The sequence below is a fragment of the Geotrypetes seraphini genome, chromosome 7 (assembly GCF_902459505.1).
Source record: "Geotrypetes seraphini chromosome 7, aGeoSer1.1, whole genome shotgun sequence".
NCBI lineage: Eukaryota > Metazoa > Chordata > Amphibia > Gymnophiona > Dermophiidae > Geotrypetes > Geotrypetes seraphini.
The window spans coordinates 179613657-179628796 of NC_047090.1; the positions used below are offsets into that span (position 1 = coordinate 179613657).

The 15140-nt window shown below is 44.9% G+C and overlaps 1 protein-coding gene across 4 annotated transcripts in view; it reads right to left on the reverse strand.

Annotated features, from left to right (window-relative positions):
- Window positions 1-260: 260 nt before the first annotated feature.
- Window positions 261-15140, reverse strand: part of ZC3H14 (zinc finger CCCH-type containing 14) — a 92540-nt gene continuing 77660 nt past the window's right edge. For 2 of the 4 annotated variants that reach the window (XM_033951495.1, XM_033951494.1), the window contains exons 16-17: window positions 1607-1713; window positions 261-1064 (exon numbers count right to left, since the gene is read on the reverse strand). In XM_033951495.1, the coding sequence (XP_033807386.1) occupies window positions 1037-1064; window positions 1607-1713 (135 nt within the window). In that variant the 3' untranslated portion in view covers window positions 261-1036. The remainder of the gene's footprint in view (window positions 1065-1606; window positions 1714-15140) is intronic. The other 2 variants (XM_033951492.1, XM_033951493.1) reach the window with 2 other exon arrangements.

Here is a 15140-nt window from a genome sequence, read left to right on the forward strand (position 1 = left end):
CAAAATGAATAGTCCTGGGAATGACAAAGGAAACTAAACAGCCCTGCATACCCCTAGGAGTTTGACCGTTACGGTGATGGGCCGGGCTCCTCCTAGAATCCTGCAATCATAGGCCCTGAACGCAGCCACTAGGTGAAATCTTTAAACAATGATTGTGACCCTCCCACACCCACTGATAACACAGACAATATACTTTGGTACAAAATGTTTCTTCCTATATCAAAGACTTCCTTACCAATGTTAAAAAGAGATTACAGCAGGCCTGTTAAAAATACATGTATTTTGGAGAACATATACTAGGGTCTGCAGTTCCCACTTCAGACAGCACTGTGGACTCTACCTCTCACAAACAGAAGGAACATGCAGGGGGTAAAAACCTTCCTCCCAAAGCTCCCAGACTGGAGTGTATTCAGCAAGAAAACCAATTACAGGTATTAAAACTTACAAAGTTGAAAAAAGGTAGAGACAAGGCTCAGTGTGTACATTTATCCAGTTCATTTTATGAAAACTAGTTCTGCACTGTCCAATATATTGAAATAGAGTGCATTGTTGAGCCACTTTCTGGCATTCACGTGTTCAGCTGAGTCCAAATTTTAACTCTTTATTCAGCCGCTTGCTTGAGTCATTCGCTAAAGAAAAAAAACAACGATGCATCCATTTACACCATCTGATAAGAAATTTGGATCTTAGCAAATATCAGCAGCCCAGCCTAGTTAGTATCTTCTGTATCCAAAGAAACAAACTTGAAAAGCGCTCATGGGAGAGGGGCGAGGCGTGTCCTGTTAAATGAGCACACGGGTGATATGTAAAGTGGAAAGGCTGAAATGCATCTACAGGACCAGGGACATCCAACAGATTTACAACTGGACTAGATGCAAAATGTAAAATGCTCTTTTAGATTGAAAATGGGAAGAACTACAAGAAATTAGAACACATTTTAACAGGAGAATATGCAAATATATACACTTGTACAGAAAAGAAAGTGAATTGGAAAGTAAAATACAGCGTTTCTCCACCTCTTGTGCCATGTCCATCATCAATCAAGCTGCACTGGAATTTCTGTCCTGTTAAAATATTAGCTTTTATGTTATAATTGGTTGATACATGTTATTTACTTTAATTCTAACCTAGGCTTCCTCATGTGTGCTTCCATTTATAATTCCACTGGCTCAAATATTATTACACTTTTCCCTCTGTATTCATGGTTTTAGCATTCGCGGTTTCGATTATTCACGGTTTTTAGCTTGCTGGCTCCTCCCCCCAAATTACATCAGCTTACATAGAGAAATCGCTGATTCCCAGCACTTTCTTCATCGTGTTTTTGCCTCTCCTTCAGGAACAGGCCAGGCCTCCCACCATGTTATTCGCGGTTTCACCCTATTCACGATGGTTTTCAATAGAAAAAGTTTTCAATGAAAAAGTTATTTGTGGTTCTGTTAATCCCCTATCACAGCGAATACGGAGGGAGAAGTGTATATTGTTCACTGCTTAGAGAAGCAACTTTATAAGTGGTCTATCAAATAAAGACAAACTATGAACTTGAAATATCATAGTACTATATTCTCACTGGCTCTGGCCCTGAAGGATTTTTTATAAGGAGAATTACCTGGTTTGTGGCCTGGTCCATTTCAAAGCGTGCCGTGGAGGAACCGAAACCGTAGGATGATAAAATGGGCAGTCAGCTCTTGTACACTGGGTGTTAAATCTACAGTGCTGAAAAGGGAGAGAGCCCAGATTTAGCAGAAGGAAAGAAACCCAGGGCATGCCAGTTAATCCCAGTATTTCTGTTGGCTAAGCAGATATCAGCAGGTGCTTCCGTCTCACCAGACAGCTGTGGTAGTCAGTATCTGGAAGATTCCCTTCCGACAGTGACTGCATCAACCAAAGAAAAAGAAGGGGGGGGGAGGTGGGCATGAGCTACTCTTGTCCAGAAATCTCAATTTGATCGGTCACAAAATTGGCTTCTTTGCTGAAACGCAGAGTGGCTGTAGCAGATCGCTGCATATATGGCAGAAGCCATGTCCCACAGGAACACCAGGGTGAACATAACAGAACTTTATTTTTCTATACCGCCTTAATCAAAAGAATTCTAGGAGGTTTCCACAGAAGAGAAAAAAAAACAAAAACTGGACAATAAGTGAAATACAAAATAGTAATGGTAAGAATACAGCCTATTATTTAAAAAGACATTAATTTTTTTTTTTTTAATATTCTTTATTCATTTTCATATTTTACATCAAGTGCACACAGTAAAATTATTGTGTGAAGAATAAAAGCCCAAATTAAGAGATAAATTTAGCAAATAATACTGTCTTAATTTTTTTTCTGAAAGCACCAAAGGACAGCATGGCTCCGCTGATATAGTTATCCAAAAAGCACAGTTACTTACCGTAACAGGTGTTATCCAGGGACAGCAGGCAGATATTCTTGACTGATGGGTGACGGCACCGACAGAGCCCCGGTACGGACAATTTTAGAGTGATTGCACTCTAAGAACTTGGAAAGTTCTAGCAGGCCGCACCGCGCACGCGCGAGTGCCTTCCCGCCCGACGGAGGCGCGCGGTCCCCAGTTAGGATAAGCCAGCTAAGAAGCCAACCCGGGGAGGTGGGTGGGACGCAAGAATATCTGCCTGCTGTCCCTGGATAACACCTGTTACGGTAAGTAACTGTGCTTTATCCCAGGACAAGCAGGCAGCATATTCTTGACTGATGGGTGACCTCCAAGCTAACAAAAAGAGGGATGGTGGGAAGGTTGGCCATTAGGAAAACAAATTTTGCAAAACAGATTGGCCGAAGTGACCATCCCGTCTGGAGAATGCGTCCAAACAATAGTGAGATTTAAAAGTATGAACTGAGGACCAAGTGGCAGCCTTGCAGATTTCCTCAATAGGAGTGGAACGGAGGAAAGCTACAGATGCTGCCATAGCTCTAATTCTATGGGCCGTGACAGAACCTTCCAGAGTCAGTCCGGTCTGAGCATAACAGAAAGAAATGCACGCTGCGAGCCAATTGAACAGCGTACGTTTAGAAACAGGATGTCCCAATTTATTCGGATCAAAGGACAGAAAGAGTTGAGGGAATGATCTGTGGGGCTTAGTATGGTCTAAGTAGTAAGCTAAAGCCCGCTTACAGTCCAAAATATGCAAAGCCTGTTCTCCAGAGTGAGAGTGAGGTTTCGGAAAGAAAATAGGCAGAACAATGGATTGGTTGAGATGGAATTCAGAGACAACCTTAGGGAGAAACTTTGGATGTGTACGCAGAACCACCTTGTCATGATGAAAGACGGTAAAGGGTGGGTCTGCTACTAGTGCATGGAGCTCACTGACCCTCCTGGCAGAGGTGAGAGCAATTAGGAAGAGAACCTTCCAAGTGAGAAATTTGAAAGAAGCCATGGCCAAAGGTTCAAACGGAGGTTTCATTAAGGCTGAAAGAACCACGTTAAGATCCCAGATCACAGGAGGAGGTTTAAGAGGTGGTTTCACATTGAAAAGTCCTCGCATGAATCTGGAGACCAAGGGATGAGCTGAAGGAGTTTCCCATGGACTGGCTCATGAAAAGCAGCAATAGCACTGAGGTGGACTCTGATGGAAGTAGACTTGAGACCAGAATCAGACAAAGAAAGAAGGTAATCCAACACGGTCTCCACAGCAAGGGACGTAGGATTATGATGATGAAGAAGACACCAGGAAGAAAACCGTGTCCACTTCTGATGGTAACATTGCAGAGTGGCCGGTTTCCTGGAGGCATCCAGAACAGAACGAACGGGCAGAGATAAAAGAGTATCATTTGAAGTCAGCCCGAGAGATACCAAGCTGTCAGGTGCAGAGACTGGAGGTTGGGATGCAGAAGGGTCTCCTGATGTTGTGTGAGCAGAGAAGGAAATTGTGGAAGTAGAATAGGTTCCCTGGAACTGAGTTGAAGTAGAAGGGAGAACCAATGTTGCCTGGGCCACCGTGGCGCAATCAGAATCATGGTGGCCTGTTCCCTCTGGAACTTGAACAAGGTCCTGAGCATGAGAGGCAGAGGAGGGAAAGCATACAGGAAGAGATTGGACCAATCCAGGAGAAATGCATCCGCTGCCAGACGGTGAGGAGAGTAGAGTCTGGAGCAGAAGTGGGGCAGCTGATGATTGTGAGGAGCTGCAAAGAGGTCTATCTGAGGAGTGCCCCATTGAGCGAAGATGGATTGCAGAGTAAAAGGATCGAGTGTCCACTCGTGAGGCTGGAGAATTCTGCTGAGCTTGTCCGCTAAGGAATTCTGTTCTCCCTGAATGTAGATAGCTTTTAGGAATAGGTGGTGATCTGTGGCCCAAGTCCAAATCTTCTGGGCTTCCTGGCACAAGAGGCGAGAGCCCATCCCACCCTGCTTGTTGATGTAGTACATCGCAACTTGATTGTCTGTGCACAGTAGAAGGACCTGAGGAAAGAGAAGATGCTGGAAGGCCTTGAGGGCATAAAACATCGCTCTGAGTTCCAGGAAGTTGATGTGATGTTTCATTTCCTGGGCTGTCCAAAGTCCTTGAGTTTGGAATTCGTTCAAATGAGCTCCCCAGGCATAAGGGGAGGCGTCGGTGGTGATGACAAGTTGATGAGGAGGTAGATGGAACAAAAGACCTCTGGAGAGATTTGAGGATATCAACCACCATTGTAGAGACTGATGAAGAGAGGATGTCACAGATATGTGTTGTGAGCAAGGATCCGTCGCTTGGGACCACTGGGTCGCTAGGGTCCATTGATGAGTGCGTAGGTGGAGACGTGCGAAGGGTGTGACATGAACTGTGGAGGCCATGTGACCCAAGAGTATCATCATTTGCTTGGCAGAGATGGAACGTTGATGAAGCACCTGCTGACACAGAGATTGGAGAGTGTGAAGACGGTTGGACGGCAGAAAAGCTCTCATGAGGACTGTGTCCAGCACCGCTCCAATGAATTGAAGTCTCCGAGTGGGGATAATATGAGATTTGGGTAGATTGATTTCGAACCCCAGAAGTTGTAGAAATATGATGGTCTGGTTGGTGGCCTGGAGTACTATCTGAGAAGAATTGGCCTTTATCAACCAATCGTCCAGGTAAGGAAACACCTGAAGGTGGTGGGAACGTAGAAAGGCGGCCACCACAATCAGACATTTGGTGAACACTCTTGGTAATGGTATTGTATTGGTAATGACAATGGTTGATCATGAAGTGGAGGTACTGTCTGGAGGCCAGATTGACCGGTATGTGAGTGTATGCTTCTTTGAGATCTAGGGAACATAGCCAGTCGCCTTGATTGAGAAGAGGATAAAGAGTAGCTAGAGAAAGCATCTTGAATTTCTCTTTTACCAAGCATTTGTTGAGATCGCGAAGATCTAAAATGGGTCTGAGATCTCCTGTCTTTTTGGGAACTAGAAAGTAACGGGAGTAAAATCTCTGCCCCTTTTGATCCAGAGGAACCTCCTCTATGGCGTTCAGAAGAAGGAGGGATTGAACCTCTTGAAGAAGGAGGGAAGACTGAGAAGTGTTCAAAGCAGACTCTCTTGGCAGACTTTGGGCAGGAAGAGTCTGGAAATTGAGAGAGTAGCCGTGGCGGATGATGTTGAGAACCCACTGATCCGAGGTGATGATTTCCCAACAGCTTATGAAATGAGTAAGGCGTCCTCCTATGGGCTGCTGAAGATGGGCAGAAGGAGGGAGACTGGCTATGTCCTGGAGAACCAAGTCAAAAGGGTTGAGTTGATTTCTGTGAAGGGGGAGGTTTCACCTGATGTTGCTGCTGTGCTGGTCTAGCAGCTTGCCTCTGTTGTTGCCTCTGACGCCTGGGTTGCTGCTGGGTCTGAGGTAAAGGACGAGCCACAAATCTATGTTGATAGGCCGATTGTTGGCGAAAAGGTCTAGTAGGTGGGGTCTTCTTCTTTGTCTTAAGGAGAGTGTCCCATCGAGTCTCATGAGCTGAGAGTTTCTGAGTAGTGGAGTCCATGGATTCTCCAAACAGCTCATCCCCCAAACAAGGTGCATTGGCCAGTCGATCTTGATGATTGACATCGAGTTCTGAAACTCTTAGCCAGGCCAGTCGCCGCATAGCTAACGACATAGCCGTGGCCCTAGAGGTCAGCTCAAAGGTGTCAAAGATTGATCTGACCATGAACTTGCGCAGTTGTAAGAGCGATGAAGAAGTTTGGCGAAAGGCAGATTTTTTACGGTCAGGGAGATATTTTTCAAAAGATGACAAAGTCTGAATGAGATGCTTAAGGTAAAAAGAAAAATGGAAAGCATAGTTCCCTGATCTATTTGCTAGCATCGCATTTTGGTACAACCTCTTGCCAAACTTATCCATGGCCTTACCTTCTCTGCCAGGAGGGACAGAAGCGTATACACTAGCCCCCGTGGATTTCTTTAAAGTAGATTCCACCAGTAAGGACTCATGGGGGAGTTGCGGCTTGTCAAAGCCTGGAATAGGTATGACCTTATATAAGGAGTCCAGTTTGCGGGGAGCTCCTGGGATGGTCAAGGGTGTCTCTAGATTTTTGTAAAATGTCTCCCTTAATATGTCATGGAGAGGAAGTTTGAGAAATTCCCTTGGAGGCTGGTCAAAATCCAGAGCATCAAGAAATGCCTTGGATTTTTTGGATTCAGCCTCCAAGGGAATAGAGAGAGATTCACACATCTCTTTGAGAAAAGAGGTAAAAGAAGTTGCATCAGGTTTAGAGGATGGATCCAAAACAGAAGGATCCTCTTCTTCTGATGAACACTCTCCCTCTGAGAGAAAAGGGTCCTCCGAATCACCCCACAGATCAGGGTCCCGCACTTGAAAACTGCGGTCCCGGGATTCCGGTGTGGAGGGTTCTAGGTGTCGAGTTTTATGCATCGACTTCCCAGACCTCTGTGAAACGGTACCGTGAGATGTTATAGGCTGTGTCGGCGCCGATGTTTGAACAGCCTGGTGTAAGGATCTTGGTTCCGGTGCTAAGACTGGCATAGATACCGAGGAAGTGGTATGCATCGGTACCGACAAGGTGGATGCCGACAAAGGAGGCTGCTCCACTGTCGGTACCGGAGGCTCAGACCGGACCAGGACTGGAAGGCTCGGTGTCAGAAGGGCAGGTAACAGCTGCTGTAGTTGTTCTTTAAGCTGTACTTGCAGGACGGCGGCAATGCGCTCGTCCAGTGAAGGCACCGGTACCGCTTTTTTTTTCTGCGGTACCTTGGGTGCCGCTCTACACTCCGAAGAAGAACCCGATGTCGAGGGGCTTACCTCAATCGGAGCGGAGCGCTTCCGCGGGCGCCTCGAGGTCGGCAGGATTGGGCTCGCTGCCACTGAGACCGGAGGGCGCTCCAGCGGGGAAGGCTTCTTAGCCGGCTTACCTGAAGGGTGCGACGCCGGCGCAGTGTCGCACGGTGTCGACGAGGCAGGTGCCGACTGCGTCGGGGTCGAAGTGGGGACCGGTGCCGCCGAATCCGACATCTCGGTACCAAACAATAATCGCTGTTGGATTTGTCAATTTTTTAAAGTTCTCTTTTTAAGAGTGGCACAGCGGGTGCAAGTAGACGCTCGATGGTCAGGACCAAGACACTGTAGACACCAGTTGTGCGGGTCTGTGAGTGAAATTGGTCGAGCGCACCGCTGGCACTTCTTAAACCCAGGTTGAGGGGGCATGAATGTAAAAACGGCTTCAGCCAAATCGAAGGCCGAGGCCTCGATGGTGGCAACAGGCCCCGCTCGGGCGAAACTGAAAAAATGAAAGAAAAACGAATTAAGTTTTTTTTTTTGTTTTTTTTTAACAAAGAAAATAAAATAAAATGAGGGAAACAATATTTCCCAACGAGTTTACGCGAGCGGGAAGGCGAAAATAGAAAAAAGTTTTCAACAGCCGTTGAAACGTGCATCTTCTTAGCGCCGCGGAAACTAAGAAACTGGGGACCGCGCGCCTCCGTCAGGCGGGAAGGCACTCGCGCGTGCGGCCTGCTAGAACTTTCCAAGTTCTTAGAGTGCAATCACTCTAAAATTGTCCGTACCGGGGCTCCGTCGGTGCCGTCACCCATCAGTCAAGAATATGCTGCCTGCTTGTCCTGGGATAAAGGACTGTTTGCTTGCTTGAAATGCAAGCATCCTGTCTAAATAAGACCTAATTTGGGTATGCAAATAGGTTACAATTCCTGGTTATCCTCAAGGAGTTATATAGCACAAAATGAGAACAATGCTCCAGGATGCAAACAAAAGAGTTCACAAATAATTAAGGTACATTGGACCATTAAGTGGGGTCTGTGTGTAGATGTTAGCCAGAAAACATTTCTAAACCCCAGTTCTTCTCCTTTTGCTTCCAGCTTAGTGAAATTTGGCACAAACCTTCATTTGCAACTATCTGCTTTAACCAAGTCTCCTCTCACAGTCCTGCTCTGGGGGTGAGGCAGGACAGGCTCTAAATCAGGGATCTCAAAGTCCCTCCTTGAGGGCCGCAATCCAGTCGGGTTTTCAGGATTTCCCCAATGAATATGCATTGAAAGCAGTGCATGCATATAGATCTCATGCAAATTCACTGGGGAAATCCTGAAAACCCGACCGGATTGCGGCCCTCAAGGAGGGACTTTGAGACCCCTGCTCTAAATCCAATCACCAGATGTTGCCCTTTTCAAGAAACACAATTCTCCTTCCCCTCACTCGTGTCTTTGAACACAGCAATGTTGCAAAACACAGAAATGTAAGCTAATAAACACCAGAAGTTCCTACCAAAAATACCTGGACTAATGAACAACGCATGCCTATAAGTTAGGATCTCAGATATCCATACCAATGACCCATCAGATGGCATTTGGAAATCATTGGATGATGGTATCTATCATCGATCCTAAAAAGCCTTAGTGACTTGTGTACAACTTCTTGTTTTAAATTATAATAATAATAATAATAACTTTATTCTTCTATACTGCCACAATCTGACGACTTCTCGGCGGTTTACATCAAAGAAAGCAAAGTACAAAATACAAATAGCAAAAATACAATATATTTCTTAAGGATAATCAGAGTAGAATTATTGCAATTATTAAAGAATTATTACATTTTGTAATTTCTATTTAGGAAATAAATCTATCAAATAGTACAGTTTTAATTTCTTTCCGAAAAGCACCATAGGTCAACCTGGCTCCACGTTCTTCACGACTCCCAGTCAGGATTGCGTACTAACTACAGTACGGAAACCGTCTTAGCCTCGCTAACCGATCACCTCTTCCATCTGTTCTCTCTGGGAAATAGCGCACTGCTACTCCAGTTTGACCTTAGCAGTGTCTTTGACCTTGTAGACCATGACATACTGATTAGATGCCTCGACTCTATTGGAATTTCGGGACAGGTCCTAACCTGGTTCACAGGCTTCCTAAAAAACCGCACCTACCAAGTCTACAGTGATGGAACCTTTTCCCATACTTGGTGCAACCCCTGTGGAGTTCCTCAAGGCTCCCCCCTATCTCCTTCTCTGTTCAATATCTACATGGCATTACTGGGACACATGTTATCTGACCAAAATTTGAAATCCTATGTATATGCAGATGACATTACAATCATCATCCCTATTACCTCACTGACACAAGAGACAGAATAACTCATCTCATCTGTTCTCACTATGGTAGAACAATGGACTATGCAGTTCAAACTAAAATTAAACCCAGAAAAAACTAAGATTTCCTCGCAAGTCCCAACCACAAACTAACGAATAACACTCTGCAATTAAAGGGGCTAACTTACCCAATCAATTCCACCATTAAAATTCTCGGAGTTATCCTGGACCGTTGCCTGACTTTTGAAGACTGTACCAATGCCCAGGTCAAAAAATGCTGGAAACTCCGTACTATCAAACACTACTTCGACCTCCCCTCCTTTCGATTGCTGGTCCAGTTCCTAATCTTAAGCACCCTAGATTACTGCAACATCATATATTTGGGATCCTACAAGAGAATCATTCAGAACACTGCCATCCGCCTCATCTATGGCCTCAAAAAGTCAGATCATATTAGCCCTTTCTACAGAAAACTTCACTGGTTGCCAATAGAAGCAAGGGTCATCTTCAAGCTCGCCTGCCTCTGTTTCAAAACCTTAATGGGCTCATCCCCGATCTACCTGTCATGCCACTTTGTGTTTCAAGGCACCACCCACACACGCAGTGCCTTCCTGTTTGCCTACCCCTCCCCGAAGGGATGTGTCTACAAAGATTCCTTGACAAAACTCTCTCATTCCAAGCTGGCAAATGGAATGATTGCCTGACCACCCTCATCTCATTTGCTCCATCCTACCTATCCTTCAGGAAATCACTCAACTCATACCTCTTCGATAAATTTCTCTAACTCCTTCCCATACTATTGAAGCACTAACTGTATCTCTTTCTTTTCCTGTTTTCCCATTCCTCTCTCTGCATACCAATGTACTTCATTTCCTTCGGTTTTACCTATCCCCTCTCTTTACTCTCTTGTAATTGAAATTGGTTACTAATGTACTTGACAATATTTCTCTGTATCATCGCTGTATATGTACAGTCTCTTCCCCTGTAAACCGCTCTGAACTGTTTGTGATATTGCGGTATCTAATATAATAAAATGATAGGCCGCACATGTGCACTAAAAAAACGTGTTCCCTGATCCGTCGCGAAAATACGAGTGCACATGCGCGGGTTTTACGTCACCACCTACTCGCTTTGTACGTCACAGCCTCCCTGCTCTACACAAGCCCGACCGCAGCCAGACGACGATCTCCGTTCCTCCTGCCACCGCCGATCTCCGTTCCTCCTTTGCCACCCACTCCCTTCTCTTCCCCACAGCCTCCCTGCTCTCCACAAGCCGGACCAAAGCCAGACGATGATCTCCGTTCCTCCTGCCACCGCCGATCTCCGTTCCTCCTTTGACACCCACCCCCTTCTCTTCCCGCGGGCCCGAATGGCGATTCCAGCAGCGTGTGCATCAGTCTTCACACGCTGCTTCAGGCCCTACTACTGCCCTGATTTGCTCTGCCGCGTCTCTGATGATGTCATCAGGGACGTGCCAGAGTAAATCAGGGCAGTAGAAGGACCTGAAGCAGCGTGTGGAGACTGATGCAAGTGCTGCTGGAATCACCACGTTTGTAGTCTGGACCGCGGGAAGGGAAAGGGGGGTAGAGGAAACGCTAATGCTGCTGCACAGGGAACTGGTGGGGGGGGAGGGAAATGGAGGGGGAGGGAATGCTGCTTTGGACAGACAGACAGAGAGAGGAAGGGAAACACAAAGAAAATAAGAAAGACACAGGGGCAGGTGCACAGGGAACTGGTGTGGGGGGAGGGAAATGGAGGGGGATGGAATGCTGCTTTGGACAGACAGACAGAGGGAGAAAGAAGAAAGACACAGGGGCAGGGAGATACACAGAAAGACAGACAGGCAAAGGGGGCCAGGGACACAGACAGACAGAAAGGACAGCGGGAGCCGCGTCAGGAGGGGTGCGGGATGCGGCAGTGGGAACTTTTCCAATGGGTGCAACTGGGCGGCTGTCGGGAACCTCTGATCAGGGGCAGAGCAAGGTAAGAGTATCATAGGGATAAGAAGGAGGAGGGGGGATAACAAAGGAAGGGATGCCTACTGCTGGACAGGGGGAGAAGGAAAGAGATGCTGATGGACAGGGGGGGGTGAAGAAAAAGGAACAGAGGACAGCCACGGAAAAAGAAAGGCAGAAAGAAAGAAAGCGGCTAAGGAGAGAGAGAGAAAGAAATAAAGTCAGACACACACACATATGTTCTAGCACCCGTTAATGTAACGGGCTTAAAGACTAGTACAAAAATAAAGTTGTTGTTATTATTATTAATAATGTAATTACCAAACCAGGACTGCTGTTTACTTGCTTGAAACATAAAAGTCCTATCCAAAATTATGAGCAAAAATGCTTTTAAAATTGTGATTTTAAGCTCTTTGGAAATGGAAAATCCTCGGGTGAAATGCAGAGGCAAACAACACACCTTGAAGAAGCTGCTTAGGCAAAAAGGGCCCTGTTGGATCAATTGTCCAGCCAGAGTCAGCAGCAAGTACATTTTTTTCTGTGGAGTTTAATGAGAGTTCAAGCTGCCTTTTGAAGATTCGAGCTAAGTATTCTTTTTTTTTCTGTATAAGCAGCTAACTGGTTGTTTCATATGAATGCCTGCCAGTGGATTCAGGGTTACATTATTGCAAAGTGTGAACACCCCGATCAGTGTTTTTGTGTTTCTGCTGTTTTATTCTACGGCTCTTTTGTCGACATTTAGACCTTGTGCTACAAATATTTCTGTGATTTGAAGATTAAATTGAGCTAGATGATATTTCAATTTCCAAAGAGCTAAAATCACAATTTTAAAAGCATTTTTGCACATAATTTTTTTTAAAAAAGAAGTTGTACACAAGTCACTAAAAAGAAAATTTGATAAAGAACAAAATAAAATAAAAAAACAAAGGGTTTTTAGGATCATAAGAATAGCCAAGAAGTAGCAACATTCCATGCTACCGATCCAGGGCATGTAGTAGCTTCCCCCATGTCTTTCTCAATAACAGACTATGGACTTTTCCTCCAGGAACTTGTCCAAACTCTGTTAAAACCAGCTACGCTATCTGCTCTTACCACATCCTCTGACAACGCGTTCCAGAGCTTAACTATTCTTTGAGTGAAAAAAATTTCCTCCTATTGTTTTTAAAAGTATTTCCCTATAACTTCATCGAGTGTCCCCTAGTCTTTGTAATTTTTGACAGAGTGAAAAATCGATCCACTTGTACCTGTTCTACTCCACTCAGGATTTTGTAGACTTTAATCCTATCTCCCCTCAGCTGTCTCTTTTCCAAACTGAAGAGTCCTAACCATTTTAGTCTTTCCTCATATGAGAGGAGTTCCATCCCCTTTACCATCTTGGTCGCTCTTCTTTGAACCTTTTCTAGTGCCACCATATCTTTCTTGAGATAAGGAGGCCAGAATTGAATGCAATACTGCAGATGAGGTTGCACCATGGAGCGATACAGGGGTATTTTGACATTCTTAGTCTTGTTAACCATCCCTTTTTTAATAATTCCCAGCATCCTGTTTGCTTTTTTGGCCGCTGCCGCACATTGGGTGGAAGGTTTCATCGTATTGTCTACAATGATACCCAGGTCCTTTTCTTGGGCGCTAGCATCCGGTAACTGTGATTCAGGTTATTCTTCCCAATGTGCATCACTTTGCATTTGTCCACATTAAATTTCATCTGCCACCTGGACGCCCAGTCTTCCAATTTCCTAAGGTCCACCTGCAATTTTTCACAAGCTGCATGCGTTTTAACAATTTTGAACAGTTTAGTGTCATCACCTCACTCGTCATTCCAATTTCCAGATCATCATCTTATTACCAATTGACATCTGATGGGTCTTTGGTATGGATATCCGAGATCCTTTTTCCCTTTTTAAAAAAAAACCAACTTATAGGTTCATTAAGCTAGGAATCTTTGAACACAGCCCCAGCAAACTCCCAATGTGCATAAGACCTAATCTGGTAACTAAACCGACTCTCCAGGTGGCACTTTATAATGTAACAAGCTATTCTAGAAGATTCTTTCCTTGGCTGAAATTGCTTTATATTTCAACATACTACACAGGTCCTTCTGGAACCTCCAGGGAGCAAGTGCCCCGTGTCAAGATGTGTAGACAGGAAGTAAAAGTAAGCAGACTGGCTCAGAACCAGACATGGCATTTGTCTTGGTAGTTTAATCTTGCTAGCCTACCGTCAATACCTTTCATTGGACTAACAAAATAAGAAACTGTAACATGGAAACCTTTGAACGCCCAGGTTCCTTCTTCAGTTGAAACCTGTATGAACCTAAACGCAATGAATGAAAGCAATTTTCTTACTGGGCCAAAAAACTTTCTTAAGCCTACAAAACTTCATGTTTTCTCCAGGATCAATGTGGCCACTACCCCAACACTCTATATTGGTTGTCAAGTCCCAGAAAGTAGCAACATTCCAGAGCTGAGATTGTGACATCATAATGCCTCATTCCACCAATGCCTAAGAGCCAACCTCAGCAGTGATGTCACAATGGCTTGACTGTCCTAGACTTGGCTCACATAAGAATCAGAGTACGAATGGGCCCAGCCACTGACCTTCAAGCCTTGCATTGAAGAAGGCTGGTATAGAAGGACTGACGTTGAGACAGACACTAAAGAATGACACGGGATGGTTAGAACATAAGACCGTAAGCGTTGCCAGACTGAAGGTCCATCAAGCCCAGTATCCTGTTTCCAGCAGTGGCCAACTCAGGTCCCAAGTAGCAAAACAGATTCTATGCTGCTTATCCTAGGAATAAGCTGCTTCTATCACAACAGCATGAAGGCCAGGCTCAGAGACTTTCGTTGGCTCCCAGTAAAATTGTGTTTAAAATACTAAATCCTCATCTTCACCTTTAGTGGCAGAATACTGACCCTGCCAAAATGTCAGATCTTAAGGGACAGCCTGATACTCTTCCCTCCATTAAATATTTCCACCTAATAAATCTAATCTGATCTAATCTTTAATTTTATATACCGATTCATCCCTACAAGAAGGCTCGACTCGGTTAACAAAATATTAATGAAATATACAAGAGATTAGAGCAGAAACTGTAACTTTTATGCCAAAAAATTTTATCCTTTATGATCGATTATTTGGGGAAGAAGAGTCATTAGTAAATTTCTGAAATAAGTATGTCGTCAATGTTTTACGAAAAATGGGTAAAGGAGAGAGAACTCTAACTATAGAAAGAAGGTCATTCCAAATTTTTACGAATAAAAATGATCGACAGAAATTGGCTCCACTATGAAATTCTCTTCTTTTACAGATTTGGTCCAATTTAATCTCACAGGGGAAAAAAACATTTGAGGCATAATACTAATGGCCTCTTTTGCAAAACCGCACTAGCGGCTACCGTGCAGAAACAGCCTCTAAGCCCTTTAATTCTCTATGGTCTTCGGGGCCGTTAGCACAGAGCAGCCGCTAGCACGGCTTTGTAAAAGAGGCCATAAGTGCTAGGACAGGTTGATGTGTTAGAATTGTGTCTGTTGTATTGTTCTTTTGATGTTACACCTCTCCGTTATTCGCAGGGGATACAGGACCGCGAATGGCGAAAAACCGCGATTATCTGGCTCTGACCCACCCCCACCTCCCTGCCGCCTTCCCGGCCTTACCTGG